This window comes from Salvelinus namaycush, chromosome 32 (assembly GCF_016432855.1).
Source record: "Salvelinus namaycush isolate Seneca chromosome 32, SaNama_1.0, whole genome shotgun sequence".
Taxonomy (NCBI): Eukaryota; Metazoa; Chordata; class Actinopteri; order Salmoniformes; family Salmonidae; genus Salvelinus; species Salvelinus namaycush.
The window spans coordinates 7400583-7419785 of record NC_052338.1 but is presented as its reverse complement, the minus strand read 5'-3'; the positions used below and the strand labels follow the sequence as shown (position 1 = coordinate 7419785).

The following is a 19203-nucleotide window of genomic DNA, read 5'->3' as shown; positions in this document are numbered from 1 at the left end:
ATGAGACAGATATTTCACCGGATGTATAAATGTGAAGCATCCGGTTGCTGTTTCCACTCACTACCAAATATGGTGATGAGAGGAAGCACAGTGGCTGGCATTGGGAGAAGATGGAGCAAGATGGATTTTGGCTGACATTTTGCAAATTCTTTCCTTGATGAAACATTTAATCTCAATACAGTTCTCTGTAATCTGTAACAAACAGAGTGGACAACGTCTTGTAAACTTTACCCTTTGCCAAAGTTTCAAAAAATGGTGTTGTTTAGAAGGAGTGCAAGGGCGATTTGAGTTGTTGCACACGCACACTTCACAAAGTAGACATTCCCTAATGTAAATATGCAAATAAATACTAGAATTCGCCAATAGGAGCTCGCTAGCTCGTGCTTGGTTCTGCCCATATTCTTGCTTGTTCTGCCCACTATGATTAATTTGCTCCCATTGAAAATAAAAGGCTCTGGTCTATCTTGGGCTAGTTATAAAAAATATTTGGTAAAAGGGTCTGTTGTTGCCATGGTGATAGTACAGACCTTGGCTGGACATAGCCCCTTGTTGCTAATAATCATTACAACCATTACAGTATGTTTGTAAATATTTGTTAATGCACCTTTGTGAGAGGACATAGTGGTCTGGATTGTTTTATAAGAGTTTATAATGCCAAGATGAGCATTAAAAACCCCATGCTCCAGTTTATTTTCCTGATAGTGGGCTAAATGAATGTAATGTTTCCCAACATTTTGTGTGTATGTTTCTAATTCATTACATTTAAAAAAGATGATTGATTAATGAATGCTAATACAATTGGATAAAATTCAGTTTAAACATAGCATTGAATGCAGTTTCACCATCAGAATCTATGTTGCTTCCATAAAGTTTGTATAATCTCGCCTTTGGTATACATTTTATCTGTATATAAAGAAATTCTCAATAGATTCGTTTTTCTTGTCTGTAAATATTGAACAATCTTTTATTTATTCATGTCTGTGTATTTGTTCAAAAGTCCCTTTCCTGTGTATGTAAGCCAAAATTATAAGATGAATCGTAAAACGTAAACAAGAAATAAATGGACTAACTCTGGTAAATATTATTGCATATTTCATGAACGGATATTTCATGTAATTTCTTTCATTGGTGGTCAGTCTTACCCCACAAAGGCTGGTGTTGGTCCAAGCTTTTGCTCCAGTCAAGCAGAAACCCTCCTAATTAAAGCAGTGAATGAAGACGAATAATGTTTGTTAAAACTGTGATTAGTAGAATCGGATGTGTTACTGCTTGGATGGAGCAAAAGCTTGCACCCACACCAGCCATCACAGGGTAAAAATTCCCAACATGGAGCATACTGTGAAGGGCAGCTACTGCTATATTGCTTACACTTATCCAGTCCCTTTACAGATCTGTAAACACCAAAGGGGTAATGGGTGGGGGCTACACACAAAGGAAACAGCAGCATGACTCATGATTATAATTCTTCAGTGAGTCCACCTTGTTTGCCACAAGAGGGTGTTAGTTGCCTTTGGAGGTTGTTCTGTATGTTCAGTAGCCTATATCGTCATGACGGCTTAAAGACCCAACACAAGTCAAAGTCAGAATGCTGCGGCTTTGTTTGTATGCTTTTAAAGCAGCAATCAGCAGTTAATCACATATTATCTACCAGATTAGAAAAACAAAGTATGATACGAAAATACGTTTAGTTTTGGAAAAGCTTGGGCACGATATAGGCTGGGTTTGGAATATGCAGCAGCAATAGCAATGCTACAGGGCCTAATCTACAGCTGTGGCCTGTATTAAGTCACAATAGTAACTTAGCCTCGGATCTGTACACTATGTTTTTGTTGAATAGCACTTTTAAACATCCCAGGAATTGTGTATGCCTCGATATTTGCCTGTGTTGAGAACAGAGCTGATAAGAGTGCAGTTGGAAGAATTCAAATCCTGTGGCTGCCGGTCTTAAATAACTGGGGATTATCAGTTGCCAAAACAAGACTCTCACACAGCCTAGAAATGGGTCCGCTTGAAAGCAAAACATAGCCCCTAAATCGCGTCGGTGGAAGCAGATATTACTATGGATTATTGAGAAGGGGAATGTCTGGCAACACTGTAGTTGTCAAAGTATAGATAAGCAACGCATTTTAAAACAATAGTAGTTATCTAAGCACGGAGGGCATTTGAATAGAAGTCTTGGGGGCTGTACATTGCGTTCCGTTATGGCCTAGATACTGTTTGCTGACATCTTTATTCTGGGTGCCATATTGAATTGGTCTGACCAAGACAACACTTACAGACTAGGGCCAGGTGTCCTAAAAACATCTTAAGGCTTTGTTCATCGTTAGAACCATAGGATCCTGAGATGCTTTTGGGTAACCGGGCCCTGGACAACCACGCATATTCTAAACAGAAATGTCACCACAAGCTACATAAAGTCGTCCACAAACAACACAATAGAATAAGGTTATTTGGCCATAATCTAAACTTCTCCGGCCTGACAGGTTTTGCTATCAAATGTACTTGTCATGAAGCTAAGGGTGACATACCGTCTCAAAGCTCATTTGTGAATTGGAACTCAGGAGAGCTGGATTCTATTTTCAGTCTCCAGTAGTCTCCCACTGCTCTGGGGGAATGGGAGTCATAAGACCAGGAGAGAATGGGGGAGTCTGAACCGGGCCAGCTACATCCTAAAAAGATGGAGGGGTCAACAGTGAGAGGTGATCCCATGAACATAAAATTATAGCACATTTTATCCAAAGAAATAAGATCAAGATCAAGTTCAGATTATTGCATGTTTGATGTCTAAAAAGCATAATGCTATACTTTTTAGTATGCATCATGTTCATACTGACCTTACTGTATGTGGCTGAAATATTTCCCCCTCTCAGATTGGTGGCATACACAGTACAGACAGTTATCACATTACCTGGCCCTGCTCTGTTTCCTGCTGACTGTGGCCACACTCCTACAGACCTTCTACTGTGAGTTTCATTACCTCATATTTTTTTAATTAAACAGATTCAAGGGTCAGAAATAGGAGTCCACTGATTTACATTGTTATGGAAGGTCAAGACTTGAGGTTTTAACCCTAACTTGACCTTTTAATTGGCTCTCTATGCTACCTCATCCTCACTTCTTTTGTATCCATGGCAAAGGGGTCGCGGGGGTCAGACTCAAAGACCTGACTCAGAAGCTGAACACCCTGAACAACTCCTACCTCCTCCTCTTCCACAAGTACCCAGCACTCAACCTGTACAGTCCTGTCACCACCCCCAGTGGTGAGCACAGACATTCAGGTTGCTTTTAGCTGGGGGAAAAAATACTCCAATCCAATAAACTGTTAAATATATGGACAGGCAGAGAAAAGATGATGAAGGATAACCAGGATCAACTTAAAATTCCAAAATGACTGACAATGACAAGAGTCGTGAAAATTGGGTAGCATCACACTAGGCCTATGCTCTAGGCCTGGCATCCTAATAACAGCATTACTTTAGCTATTATCAGATTAGTCGATGTAGACATGCACCACCATAAATAATCCCCACTTGATGGTTTTAAGAGTATTTTCTATTGATATATTTAGGAAATATTGTATTTATACAGGTGATGATAGAGATTGAAAAACCTATTTTACATGGGGAACCTGTTTCACCCCTGTTCACCATTACCCCTATAACTAACTGAGTAACCTATAGCGTAATCTTGTTTCACAGAGCGTGCGTGCAGGCCGTGCCCAGAGGGTTGGATGTCTTTTGGGGAGAGATGCTGCCTCTACACCCAGGAGAGACAGAACTGGATCTCCAGCCAGTACCACTGCGCGTCTGTAGGGGGCAACCTTGCCACGGTGAAGAGTGAGGAGGAGCAAGTATGAGAGAGCCATGAACCCCATCACCCAATGATCCCTACACACGTTTAACACAAACACGAACATAATCTATAAGGTCAGTCATGAATGTTTAGACACATTGCATTCACTGTGTAATACATTACATTTGACACCCTCAGTTAAAGTTAATAATAGATTTAGGAGTTCTACGAAAATGTGGGGCCGTGTCTATTTGAGGCCTCCATCTGAGTGTTGCATTTTTCTCAGATCTTCCCGTGGAAGAGAGCCAAGGAGCTGAGCCAGGGAGACTCCTACTGGATCGGCCTGAAGAACGGTAACCCAGGCGGGGCTGGCACTGGGCGGACAACTCCCCGGTGGAAAAAGGGTAACTTAGAATCTTAACTTAAAGTTACAGAAGATTTGCCTCTGAAGGTAGTCTTGAGCTAAAAAAAAAAGGTGCCGTAAATGGATAGAAATATCGTTCAGAAATTGAGTTTGGATCTCAATTTTATCGTTTGGCGCGGTGTCCTGTATCGAGACTCGAGACTGCGTTACTGTGATTACATTACCTCAAATGACAGTATCAGATGAGGATGCTTACTGTATGAGGTCCCTAGAGTTAAGGTCATGAAGAGAGCATATTTATTGCCATACGTCCATTTCCTATAAGTACCTGATGCATTATTCTGCATTGATGGTTATTTGGCGGAGTAACCAAATGTACTTACAGTACATGGTCATTTTGTTTAAAAAAAAAGTCAAACTGATGGAGACTCCTACCTCTACAGGTTTTGGGATATTTCTTGGTATCACAAGCCAGAGAAGGGGGACACCAGAGAGCTGTGTGCCCGGCTGTCGCAAGGAGACAGCCACAGGGCCGGTAGGTACGCCACCATGTGTAAGAACAGCCTGAAGACCATCTGTGAGGACTCAGCGAACCCTGCAGTGACATTTCCTTCCTCTCCTCTTCTGAGATAGTGTGAGGTTAGGGTAGCCACAGTCAGTGCAGTATGATTGCATGAAATATCCAATGTGTCTTTTGTAGGCCTAATTGATAATTATGCAGTGTATGTACAACTGAAAATAAAGTTGCCGTAAAATTGCTAGCCTACATCCATTTTGGGACTTTTAAATTAATTATATAAACCCATTGATTCTTGAGATCCTGATTTTTTCCATTTTTTGTTGTGTTACAATCTGAATTTAAAATGGATTAAACTGAGAATCTTTGGTCACTGAAATGTCTTCAGTCAATAAGTATTCAACCCCTTTCTTACAAGCCTAAGTGTAACGGATGTGAAATGGCTAGCTAGTTAGCGGGTACGCGCTAATAGCGTTTCAATCAGTTACGTCACTTGCTCTGAAACCTAGAAGTAGTGTTCCCCTTGCTCTGCAAGGGCCGTGGCTTTTGTGGAGCGATGGGTAACGACGCTTCGTGGGTGACTGTTGTTGATGTGTGCAGAAGGTCCCTGGTTCGCGCCCGTGTCGGGGCGAGGGGACGCCATAAAGTTATACTGTTACATTGGTGTCATGACCCGGATCACTGGTTGCTGCGGAAAAGGAGGAGGTTGAAAGGGGGGTGAGTGTAACGGATGTGAAATGGCTAGCTAGTTAGCGGGTACGCGCTAATAGCGTTTCAATCAGTTACGTCACTTGCTCTGAAACCTAGAAGTAGTGTTTCCCCTTGCTCTGCAAGGGCCGCAGCTTTTGTGGAGCGATGGGTAACGACGCTTCGTGGGTGACTGTTGTTGATGTGTGCAGAGGGTCCCTGGTTCGCGCCCGTGTCGGGGCGAGGGAACGCCATAAAGTTATACTGTTACATAAGCAAGTTCAGGAGTAAACATTTGCTTCACAAGTCCCATAATAAGTTGCATGGACTCACTGTGTGTGCAATAATAGTGTTGAACATGATTTTTGAATGACTACCTCACCTCTGTACCCCACACATACAATTATCTGTAAGGTCCTTCAGACGAGCAGTGCATTTCAAACACAGTGTCAACCACAAAGACCAGGGAGGTTTTCCAATGCCTCGCAAAGAAGGGCACCTATTGGAAGTAGCAGTGTGTGGGTAAAATCACCAGAGGAAGAAAACATTTTTTGAAAAAAATGCCATATTACAACCTATGTGTTGTGATAATTGCGTTGTTTGCTCTATAACCTGTTAGTTCATATGCCTTGACACCGTGATTGATAGGCCTAGGGAGACAATAAGAAGACACAGTGGCAGAATAAATTCAACCTCACATTTGTTTCATTACAAAAATCGGAGAGCAAAATCTGTCCGGTGAAGTCAACAAAACATTTAGCATATAACAAACAATTACATGACCCACAGCATGGTCAAGCAAGGTAACGTTTCTGAAATGTTCAGACTACTAAACAACTATTCATTTAGAACCACGGAGAGTTATCACAAGTCGCAAAAAAAAGGAGATGCCTCCACTATTCCAGCACCATTTCAACATAATCTAATCACCTATGCTTAGTCTAATACAGTGACAACTAAAAGATACCAAAAACTATTTAATCCAATCAACGTAAACTAAATATAATGTGGATGTCCATGGAACTGATTTGTGTGTGTGTGCGCGCCCGTGCAAGTAGAAAAAACATTTGACTCACCTTACTTGTAGAGAAATGCCACTGCCATCCTCCTCTTTCATGTTGCCTAAACGGTCTATGACTCTGTCATACAGTTGTCCTACGCTACCTGGCTAAAATACTTGCTCGCTAGCCTATGGACAACGAAACGTCAGGCCAGCTAGTTAACATTAGCATACTACATCTAGCTACAGTTGAAGTCGGAAGTTTACATACACTTAGGTTGGAGTCATTATAACTCGTTTTTCAACCACTCCACAAATTTCTTGTTAACAAACTATAGTTTTGGCAAGTCGGTTAGGACATCTACTTTGTGCATGACACAAGTAATTTTTCCAACAATTGTTTACAGATTATTTCACTTATAATTCACTGTATCACAATTCCAGTGGGTCAGAAGTTTATATACACTAAGTTGACTGTGCCCCTAAACAGCTTGGAAAATTCCAGAAAATTATGTCATGGCTTTAGAAGCTTCTGATAGGCTAATTGACAACATTTGAGTCAATTGGAGTTGTACATGTGGATGTATTTCAAGACCTACCTAACTCAGTGCCTCTTTGCTTGACATCATGGAAAAATCAAAAATGAAATCAGCCAAGACCTCAGAAAAAAAACAGACTTGTGTATACCTCCACAAGTCTGGTTCCCCCTTCGGAGCAATTTCCAAACGCCTGAAGGTACCACGTTCATCTGTAGAAACAATAATACGCAACTATAAACACCATGGGACCACGCAGCCATCATACCGCTCAGGAAGGAGACGCCTTCTGTCTCCTAGAGATGAACGTACTTTGGTGCAAAAAGTGAAAATCAATTCCAGAACAACAGCATAGGACCTTGTGAAGATGCTGGAGGAAACAGGTACAAAAGTATCTATATCCACAGTGAAACGAGTCCTATATCGACATAACCTGAAAGGCTCCTCAGCAAGGAAGAAGCCACTGCTCCAAAACCTTCATGAAAAAGCCAGACTACGGGTTGCAACTGCACATGGGGACAAAGATCGTACTTTTTGGAGAAATGTCCTCTGGTCTGATGAAACAAAACTAGAACTGTCACGGCCGTTGAAGGAGGAGGACCAAGGTGCAGCGTGGTGAGCGTACATTTTCTTTATTTAAGAATGACGCCGACAAAAAACAATAAACCATACAAAAACAAACCGTGACGCTCAAAGGCTATGTGCCCTAAACAAAGTCAACTTCCCACAAAGACAGGTGGGAAAAAAGGCTACCTAAGTATGGTTCCCAATCAGAGACAACGATAGACAGCTGTCCCTGATTGAGAACCATACCCGGCCAAAACATAGAAATAGAAAATCATAGAAACACAAAACATAGAATGCCCACCCCAACTCACGCCCTGACCAAACCAAAACAGAGACATAAAAAGGAACTCTAAGGTCAGGGCGTGACAGTACCCCCCCCCCCCCCCCCAAAGGTGCGGACTCCGGCCGCAAAACCTAAACCTATAGGGGAGGGTCTGGGTGGGCATCTATCCGCGGCGGCGGCTCAGGTGCGGGACGCCGACCCCGCTGGCTCACCCCACTTTGGTGGCACCTCTGGTGCGGGGACCCTCGCCGCCGACCCCGGACTGGGGACCCTCGTAGCGAGCCCCGAACTGGGGACCCTCGTAGCGTCATTGCTGGAGGCTCCGGACTGGAGGACCATCGCTGGAGGCTCCGGACTAGAGAACGTCGCTGGAGGCTCCGGACTGGAGAACGTCGTTGGAGGCTCCGGACTGGAGAACGTCGCTGGAGGCTCCGGACTGGAGAACGTCGCTGGAGGCTCCGGACTGGAGAACGTCGCTGGAGGCTCCGAACTGGAGACTGTCGCTGGAGGCTCCGGACTGGAGGCCTTCATTGGAGGCTTCGTGCCATGTCTCACCACTGGAGGCTTCTTGCCATGGATCATCACTGGAGGCTTCTTGCCATGTCTCATCACTGGAGGCTTTTTGCCATGGTTCATCACTGGAGACTTCTTGCCATGGATCATCACTGGAGACTTCGTGCCATGGATCATCACTGGAGGCTTTGTGCCATTGATCATCACTGGAGGCTTCTTGCCATGGATAATCACTGGAGGCTTCGTGCCATGGATCATCACTGGAGGCTTCATGCCATGGATCATCACTGGAGGCTTCTTGCCCTGGATCATCACTGGAGGCTTCGTGCCAGTGACCCCAAGCATACTTCCAAAGTTGTAGCAAAATGGCTTAAGGACAACAAAGTCAAGGTATTGGAGTGGCCATCACAAAGCCCTGACCTCAATCCTGTAGAAAATGTGTGGGTAGAACTGAAAAAGCGTGTGAGAGCAAGGAGGCCTACAAACCTGACTCAGTTACACCAGCTCTGTCAGGAGGAATGGGCCAAAATTCACCCAACTTATTGTGGGAAGCTTGTGGAAGACTACCTGAAACGTTTGACCCAAGTTAAACAATTTAAAGGCAATGCTACCAAATACTAATTGAGTGTATGTAAACTTCTGACCCACTGGGAATGTGATGAAAGAAATAAAAGCTGAAATAAATCATTCTCTCTACTATTATTCTAACATTTCACATTTTTTAAATAAAGTGGTGATCCTAACTGACCTAAGACGGGGATTTTTTACTAGGATTAAATGCCAGGAATTGTGAAAAACTGAGTTCAAATGTATTTGGCTAAGGTGTATGTAAACCTCCGACAACTGTAGATACGCTACACATACTGAGACAGAGGGGCGCTGTTTCTTTCGAGATACAGTATGACCATTGACACTTAGCAACCAATGGAACACTGTTTTTTTCCCTCTTAATTTTACCATGCATTGAGGAAGTTCCTGTATAGATATGAAATCCAACTTAATTGACCAACATTTTGGGGATTCTGAAAGAACATTTTTTGGTTCTAATTGATTCTGTTTCTCACCATGAACGATCTGTGTCATCAATTTGCTTAAAGTCATTCTAGCACTCTATAGTGAATTGTTAGACTTGCTATGAGACATGCTATAGGCGTATATCCTATACAAGTACTACTAACACTTAATAACACCGGTGGTTCATAGAAAGTAGAGCCCAACCTATATGTTTTCTTTGGGGTCCGACAACGATCCATATTTTTGTGGGACAAAACTTACCGATACCGATATATTTGCCAATTTATTTTTTGACAGCAGGGAAATTAAAAAGTGACATTTTTCCACACCAAGTTCTCCGAAATTGCCACAAATGTTGATTTCTTACATTGTGGCAATAATGAAAATGAGAATGGGCCCTTGATATCAGATAAGCATTTACTTTTTTATTTTACCTTTATTTAACTAGGCAAGTCAGTTAAGAACAAATTCTTATTTTCAATGACGGCCTAGGAACAGTGGGTTAACTGCCTTGTTCATGAGATTCACTTTTTTACATTCCATTTATTGAATATCGGCCATCGGTAGAATCATCGTCCAATATCAATATGCCGGTAAAAGGCTAATATCATCCGATAATATAGATTAAACTATGTACATCGGTTAGGCTCTCAAATTATTATTTATCTTCCCACTTGGAGAGGTTAGAGGTAGCACAATATGACCGAAGTAAGCAACCCAGAATGGGCTTAAGTAGAAGAGGTGTCTTTAAAACAAAACAAAATATGAATGTATTTGAGCATCCTTGAAAAAGATATGGAAATAAATTCCAACCGATATTCTAGTTTGTTCCACAAAGTTTGAATAACCAAGCACATGGACTAATAGTAAGGCATGCAAACATTTCCAATTGTAACTATTCATCATTTTCTCTCTTTCTCCAGGTCAGGAATTCCTCCAGCTTCTATTCAAGCTCACTGAGAGCCCCAGACCAGTATACCTCCTCCACCAAACTTTAAAGTTGGCTCTATGCATTGGGGCAGGTAGCGTTCTCCTGGCATCCAACAAACCCAGATTTGTCCGTTGGACTGTCAGATGGTGAAGCGTGATTCATCACTCCAGAGAACACGCTTCCACTGCTCCAGAGTCCAATGGTGGTTCGCTTTACACCACTCCAGCTGACGCTTGGCATTGCGCATGGTGATCTTAGGCTTGTGTACGGCTGCTTGGCCATGGAGACCAATTCCATGAAGCTCCTGACGAACGTTGGTTCCAGAAGCAGTTTCGAACTCGGTAGTGGGTGTTGCAACCGAGGACAGACGATTTTTACGTGCTACGAACATCAGCACTCGTCAGTCTCTTTCTGTGAGCATGTGCGGCCAACCACTTTGCGGCTGAGCCGTTGTTGCTCCTAGATGTTTCCACTTCACAATAACAGCACTTATAGTTGACCGGGGCAGCTCTAGCAGGGCAGAAATTATACAAACTGAATTGTTGGAAAGGTGCCATCCTATGACGGTGCCACGTTTAAAGTCACTGAGCTCTTGAGCAAGGCCATTCTACAGCCAGTGTTTGTCTATGGAGATTGCATGGCAGTGTACTCAAATTGTATATACCTATCAGCAACGGTGTGGCTGAAACAGCCAAATCCACTAATTTGAAGGGGTGTCCACATACTTTTGCTTATACAGAGCATTCGGAAAGTATTCAGACCCCCTCACTTTTTACACATTGTTACGTTACAGCCTTATTCTAAAATGTATTAAATTGTTTTTTCCCCTCATCAATCTACACACAATACCCCATAATGACAAAGCAAAAACAGCTGTGTTGTAAAAAATGTATTAAAAATACATTAAAAAATATAACATTTACATCAGTATTCAGACACTTTACTTAGTACTTTGTTGAAGCACATTTGGCAGCGATTACAGCCTCAGGTCTTCTTGGGTATGTCACTACATACTTGGCACACCTGTATTTGGGGAGTTTCTCCCATTCTTCTCTGCAGATCCTCTCAAGCTCTGTCAGGTTGGATGGGGAGCGTCACTGCACATCTATTTTCAGGTCTCTCCAGAGATGTTCGATTGGGTTCAAGTACGGACTCTGGCTGGGCCACTTAAGGACATTCAGAGACTTATCCCGAAGCCACTCCTGTGTTGTCTTGGCGGTGTGCTTTGGGTCATTGTCCTTTTGGAAGGTATAACCTTCACCCCAGTCTGAGGTCTTGAGCGCTCTGGAGCAGGTTTTCATCAAGGATCGCTCTGTACTTTGTTCCACTCATCTTTCCCTTAATCCTGACCAAAGAGTTCAGTCTTGACTTCATCAGACCAAAGAATCTTGTTTCTCATGTTCTGAGAGTCCTTTAGGTAACTTTGGGGAAACTCCAAGCGGGCTGTCATGTGCCTTTTACTGAGGAGTGGCTTCCATCAGGCCACTCTACCATACAGGCATGATTGGAACTCTGGAGCTCTGTCAGAGTGACCATTGGGTTCTTGTTCACCTCCCTTGCCAAGGCCCCAATTGCTCAGTTTGGTCAGGCAGCCACCTCTAGGAAGAGTCCTGGTGTTTCCAAACTTCTTCCATTTAAAATGATGGATGCCACTGTGTTCTTGGGGTCCTTCAAATCTGTAGAAATGTTTGGTACCCTTCCCCAGATCTGTGCCTCGACACAATCCTGTCCCGGAGCTCTACAGACAATTCCATCGAAATCATGGCTTGGTTTTTGCTCTGACATGCACTGTCAACTGTGGGACCTTATATAGACAGGTGTGTGCCTTTCCAAATCATGTCCAATCAATTGAATTGACCACAGGTGGACTCCAATCAAGTTGTAGAGACATCTCAAGGATGATCAATGGAATCAGGATGCACCTGAGCTCAATTTCGAGTCTCATAGCAAAGGATCTGAATTATTTTGTAAATAAGGTCTGTTTTTGTTTTTTAAAAATCTAAAAACCTGTTTTTCGCTTTGACATTACTGGGTATTGTGTGTAGATTGATGAGGAAAATGTTTTATTTAATCCATTTGAGAATAAGGCTGTAACGTAACAAAGTGAGGAAAAAGTGAAGTGGTCTGAATACTTTCCGAATGCACTGTTTAGTGTACATTCAACCTCTTGCGAATTGAAGGAAAGTAATGAAACACAGAGACGAAAGATCCATTATTTTGTTTATTTTTTAATTGGTAGCTTTTTGGGGGAATCCTGGCTTCCCTTGGCAACCATGAATACACGCCACTGCCTATTGGTAGATAAAAAAATATATTTCAAAAAGCAGACAATGAATATCCCTTTGAGCATGGTTTAGTTATTAATTACACTTTGGATGGTATATCAATACACCCAGTCACTACAAAGATACAGAGAGGAAAGAAACTGCCCACGGGTTTCACCATGAGGTGACTTTAAAACAGTTACAGAGTTGAATGGCTGTGATAGGAGAAAACTCAGGATGGATCAACAACATTGCAGTTACTCCACAATACTAACCTCATTCAAAAGAAGGAAGCCTGCACAGAATATTCCAAAACATGCATCCTGTTTGCAACAAGGCACTAAAGTAATACTGCAACAAATCTGGCAAAGCAATTTACTTTTTGTCCTGAATACAAAGTGTTATGTTTGGGGAAAGTCCAATACAACACATTACTGAGTACCACTCTCCATATTTTAAAGCATAGTGGTGGTTGCATCATGTTATGGTTATGCTTGTAATTGTTAATAAACGTAATGGAGCTAAGCACAGGCAAAATCCTAGAAAAAAACCTGGTTGAGTCTGCTTTCCACCAGACACTGGGAGATGAATTCAGCTTTCAGCAGGACAATAACCTAAAACACAAGGCCAAATCTACACTGGAATTGCTTACCAAGAAGACAGTGAATGTTCCTGAGTGGCCGAGTTACAGTTTTGACTTAAATCTGCTTGAATATCTATGGCGAGACTTGAAAATGGTTGTCTAGCAATGATCAACAACCAATTTGACAGAGCTTGAAGAATTCTGAAAAGAACAATGGGCAAATATTGCACAATCCAGGTTTGCATAGCTCTTATCGACTTAGCCAGAAAGACTCACAGCTGTAATCGCTGCCAAAGGGGATTCTAACATGTATTGACTCAGTGGTGTGAATGAATAAATGAGATATTTCTGTATTTAATTTTCAATAATAATTTGCACCAAAAAAAATAGATGTTTTGTCATTATGGGGTATTGTGTGTAGATAGGTGAGAGAAAAATCGATTTAATCCAATTTGAATTCAGACTGTAACAGAACAAAATCTGGAATAAGTCAAGGGGTATGAATACTTTGTGAAGCCATTGTAACTTATGAATACCTCATGAGCTCAACTGTCAAGAAAAACAATCACATTCCTCAACAAATAAGTCCTCGATAAATATTTTGAATTGCATGAGAGGCATCAATGTATCTAGTCTAAAAAGCAGCTTTTCTGTGTTGCAATGGTGTGGGTGTACCCCAACAACAGAATGGTGTGGGCGTATACCGGTCATTAAAAATATTCATGCAAGTAGACCGCTGATTTGAGATACAAGTTTGATGTGGGTTCAACCACATTATTTGGGTACGAGTTAACAGAATATGAACTTTTAAAAGTGAGATTTTCACTGGACAGTTACTTTAACTTACTCATCAACATGCTTTTTAAAAGACAGCTTATGGTCTATCCAGATGCCCAGATATTTGTAAGCAAGAATACGATCAACATAAGCTTAAATCATTAGTCTTATTTTTTTATGCGCTCTAGAAAATGACATATACTTAGCTTTACATGCATCATGGATGGTCAGTCCTTGCATCCATAGCTCTGTCTATGAATTTGAAAGAGGTAGCATTTCTCCAGTCCCATCCCTCATCGCTTTACAAAAAAGTGGCAGGGTTTTGCTTTGTTATTATTTAAACAACAGATTTCCCCTTAAACTTCTTAACCCAGAAAGACCAAATCTACTCAGACAATCCTAAAACAAAGTAACTACTGTAGTAAGCTTTTCAGATCCAAAAAAGGCTTATATTCTTTCTCTGACTGAGGAAAAAATAAAAGTGGCTGGCATTAGCTTGGTTGGAGATTTCCTAATAACATGCCACAGCTATGACCAGAAATTACTTTTTTTTGTAGCAGGTTAGGAGAACTTACACAGCAGGTTACGAGAATTAATGTAGCCGGTTAGGAGAATTAGGTTAAGGTTAGGAAAAGGGTTAGGGTCAGGGAAAATGCTCTCCTAACCTGCTAAGAAAAGTAACTTACAGTCGTAGCTGTATCAAAGTGAGATTCCTTAAAAACACGCCACTTCGATTCTGATATGACCAGAAGTGACTTTTTAGTCACAGGTTAGGAGAACTTATGCAGCAGGTCAGGATATGTAACGTTTCAAGTTTTATTAGCATGGTTAGAAGAATTAGGTTAAGGTTAGCGAAAATGCTCTCTACCTGTTACGAAAAGTCACTTCCGGTCATAGCTGTATTTAGGGAGTCCCGTATCGAAGTGCCGTGTTTTTAGGCATCCTCACTAGCTACCACAGCCACAGTCATAAACCCTGCCCATTTCTACAATTCATCTTCTTCAGAAAAAAGAAGAAACCTGCACACTGCTCTTTATTAAGCTCTGACGAAGGCCTTGAAGCCGATACGTAAAGGTTATTAAAGAGCAGTGGTACTATCAAGAGCAGTGTGCGGGTTTCTTCTTTTTTCTCATCTTATTCAACTGTTACCATGCACCTGCAACAAAGATAGCTCAGATGTGCGAGTGCCTTTTGAATGACAATTTATCTTCTTAAAATCTCATTTTAAACCGAACCCTAACCCAAAGGACGTCCAGCCAACTTGACAACCATAGGAAGCATTGGAGTCAACGTCCTCCTATAGTTCCTCCCACCAGCCTCCACTGCTACAGTTGTTGGTTCTTAAACTAACGATTTTTTTTGCCATATTAGCATTGACATGAAATCAGTCAAAACACCTCAAAACAAGACATGGTATCAAGAACAGATGAAACTAGCTACTTACGATTTCCAACATTGCAGTTTCTTGTCGTTAGCTATCTGATCATCCAGAATCACTACAACACACTGATTTCTGCCCCATTGAAGCGTCCCATCGTTTTCGTGACTGGTAAACGGCCTATGGTAATGGTAAACGGCCTATCGTCATTTATTCACCATCTTTGATATCTTTTAGGTCTTGATTTATTTTGTATTTGTATAGTATTGCTTTTTTACAGCAGGTGGCAGTAGTGCGCTGTCTTTGAAAACTTAGAGAAGCTGTTCGTCCTGCAGGTGCACCGCACTATGTTCTTTCTCCCATCATGCGTTGCGTTTTGACGCTCTTCAGAGGACACGGCAAGAGGTCAATTTATCAGACATTTAGCGCAGAGGTAGGCCTTCTTTCTTAGCTAATAAAATATTGTTGTTCTGTGAACTAAGATGCGCGACATTTTGAACAATCGATCTTGTGTCGTCATTAACAGTCATACAGAAGTGAATAATAGGTTTATGTGGCTGTTTGGCTAGGAGACGACTAACGTTAGCTAGCTACAGATTGCTATAAGCACACCTGTGCTAGTCTATATTTATGAGCTAGCTAACTAGTGTATTAAGAGTGAGATGGCTAACAATCTCGTCTTGCATGTTAACTAATTTAGTCAAATTACTCAACTTTCCATTTACCTCTAGTTGGATAGCGATGTCTAGTTAGCATAGCTAGTTTAGCTAGCTATACACATTATCTGCCAAGTAGCTTGCTAGTACTTTGACATTGACTCAATGCATTGCCAATGCACTAGTACCCAGCGCCAGCTAGCTACGTCGGACGTAGAAAAGCTGTAACGTTAGGTAGTTAGTTGTATCCCTCAGTGAATAGTTTGGGGCAGTTTAGAACACTGACGAGGGATGCATTTACTGAGGTTTGCAAGTGTTTTGGGTGATTGTCGGGGTTTATTTGTATTGTTGAGATGTGGTGTGTCTATCGGCTGTGTCCTGTAGTACAATTTTGCTGTTTTATTGATTAATTTAATTATTCAGTTTGTTCTGAGCACCATTGCGAATGAGACCCTGGTCTAAATTATGCTACCCTGAATAAATACATGTGAAAAAAAATAATGTCTTTCTTGTGAAAACTGGCATAAGCGCAGTTATTGCAGGCCAAGGGTAGGAGCTAGGTCATGTCTTGACTGATTAATCAGGCTGTGGTACACAATTAATTGGTGTATATACAGCATGAAACATTTGTGGACAAAATCGTATAAATGTAATTTACAAGCCAGAATGTTGAATAAAATAAAATTTTGAACTTTACCGGTTGTCTGCGGTTTGTCCTGAAGATTCTCAAATTTGAGTATGTTCAAATGTAATTTCATTCTAGCTTGTAAACAACATTTACATGATTTTGTACACATGTCTCAGGCTGGATATACATATTAAGTGTGTATTACAGCCTGATTAATCACACTAGGACATGTCAATTGGGTCCATGTTTAAGGAAGTAGAATTGGACTACAAGCTGCTAGCCTGATTTGAATTGCAAGTATTCCGATGTCATTTTAGGCAAGGATGATTGTGATTATGCAAATTGGTTGAGATTTGTGTTATTCAATGTTTTGATTAGTATGAGTGTTTTGCAGATTGAAATCAGTCAAAATGTCTGACGTAATTGAAGAGAAGATCAAGAACTACAGAACGGCTCCTTTTGATGCCCGGTTCCCCAACACCAACCAGACCCGAAACTGCTTCCAGAATTATCTGGGTAACAACCACCACACTCTCTACCTTGTTGTTTGACATTCAGAGCTGTACACAGAGATGTTTAGGCCTATATGGCTCTGGTGCTGTTGTCCTTTCAAACCATAGACCTTATTCAAACTGGATATTCAAATACTTTTATACATCTCTCAGGCATCTCATACATTCACAGGCAAAGTTATTTTCTATGCTAAACCAATGTATGCTTAAATAAGGGTTTTTGAAGAATTAATCCACTTCGGCTAGCGTTGGCAGTCATATAACATGTGACAAGGGGTACTCTGTTGGTCGATTTAGGTCACGCTGTGAATAAGGTCCACAGCATCGATTATCATCCAAAACACCATGACATGGCTATCATTACATTCACCCAATATGTCTTGTAGTTACAATGATAATAGTCCCCATGTTCTTTTGAGTCAGACCCACTCTGGGTGGTTGCCATGGCACTTGCTCAATTCAACTTGAGCTTTAACCAAAGCAGGTAACGCTATAGCCAGTTTCATGTCCGTCCGTGACAGTTCACTTGTTTAAAGTGTTTCACTTGCTTGAATGGCTTTTGCTGCGTTGATTCTGGTACCTGCGTGAATGCTTAGTTAACTAACCCAAATGCAGAATGGGCACCCGCTGTTTAGTTTTTTCCCTATTTGTGATTCATGTTTTGGTTTTATTTAGGCCATTTGTTAATTTACAAATGCATTTACAGTTGTGTAGCCTAGTACAATGTGAACACCTTAATTGTCAACTGACATTTACAACTGCCACTCACCATAATGAGACCTCATCTAGTCAGATTGCTATTGGCTACTATTGTTATTTGAATACTTGAACGATCCTTGTGTATTAAGTGTAGAATACTGGCACTTAATGGGCTAAATTTTATGAAAATATTCCCTTGGTCAGTTCATATGCATTGACGTTATTCTGCACATATGTCCCTTCTTCCGTCCAGACTTCCACAGATGTAACAAGGCTCTGTCCGACAAAGGCCAGGACGTGGCACCCTGTGACTGGTACCAGAGAGTCTACAAAAGCCTGTGTCCCTTGAGCTGGGTATGTGTCACTAGTTAAATGGTTCTCTCTGTTGAACACTAATGTATATGTACCCCTGAAGAGACTTATATTTAAATCAGTGGTGCCAGTCATCAAGTAATGCAAGTTAAAGGTGATGTGGCTGGTTAGTACCCCTGAAGAGACTTATATTTAAATCAGTGGTGCCAGTCATCAAGTAATGCAAGTTAAAGGTGATGTGGCAGGTTAGTACCCCTGAAGAGACTTATATTTAAATCAGTGGTGCCAGTCATCAAGTAATGCAAGGTTAAAGGTGATGTGGCAGGTTAGTAGTTTCAAGACAAACTCCTCCTCTTCCTTTCTCAATTGTCATCTGTTATGTCATTTTGTTGTCTGCCATGGGACATTTACTGAGTTTCTCTCTCTTGCTCCAAGGTGGCAAAATGGGACGATCAGGTTGAAGCTGGAAGTTTCCCCGGGAAAATCTAAATGGACACACTCCATGACTTCTTCCACTGATCTCGTGTCCTTTCCCCCGACTTCCCTTATGCACATCTTAATGTCTCTGTCAAGCATTTTGATGTTTCTGTAAAAATGACTAATAAATATTTTAATGTTGTGATGATATTTGGTCATGCTGACTTTGGTGGTTTAGTGTTGGACAGTCCCATAAATTAATCCACAAGACAGGATAGGTTGGTATATTTAAAAGGTACAATAGAATTTAGTAAACTAATTGCTGACATTCGGTTGGACGTACTGCCAAATTCTCTAAAACAACGGAGAGAAATGGTAGAGAAATTAACATTCAATTCTCGGCAACAGCTCTGGTGGACATTCCTGCAGTCTGCATGCCAATTGCCAAGTGTTGTGACAAAACAGCACATTTTAAAGCGGCCTTTTATTGTACCCAGCACAAGGTGCACCTGTGTAAGGATCATTCTGTTTAATCAGCTTCTTGATATGCCACACCTGTCAGGTGGATGGATTATCTTGGCAAAGGATACATGCTCAATAAACAGATTTGTGCACAACATTTTAGATTAGTTGTGCATGACATTTTTTATTTTTTCCAGCTCATGAAACATGGGACCAATACTTTACATGTTGTGTTAATATTTTTGTTCAGTATACATTCAGGAATACTCAATAATGACGAGAATGTGAATAACCCCCAGAGTACAATGACA

General features: G+C 41.4%; 1 protein-coding gene across 1 annotated transcript; it reads left to right on the top strand.

The window, feature by feature from the left end:
- The first annotated feature begins 15527 nt into the window (after positions 1-15527).
- LOC120027500 (cytochrome c oxidase subunit 6B1-like) lies at positions 15528-18640 on the top strand. The gene is made up of 4 exons (XM_038972452.1): positions 15528-15639; positions 16885-17006; positions 17955-18055; positions 18449-18640. The coding sequence occupies exons 2-4, from the start codon at positions 16901-16903 to the stop codon at positions 18500-18502; spliced, it is 261 nt and encodes an 86-aa protein (XP_038828380.1). The 5' UTR covers positions 15528-15639; positions 16885-16900; the 3' UTR covers positions 18503-18640.
- The last annotated feature ends 563 nt before the right edge of the window (positions 18641-19203 follow it).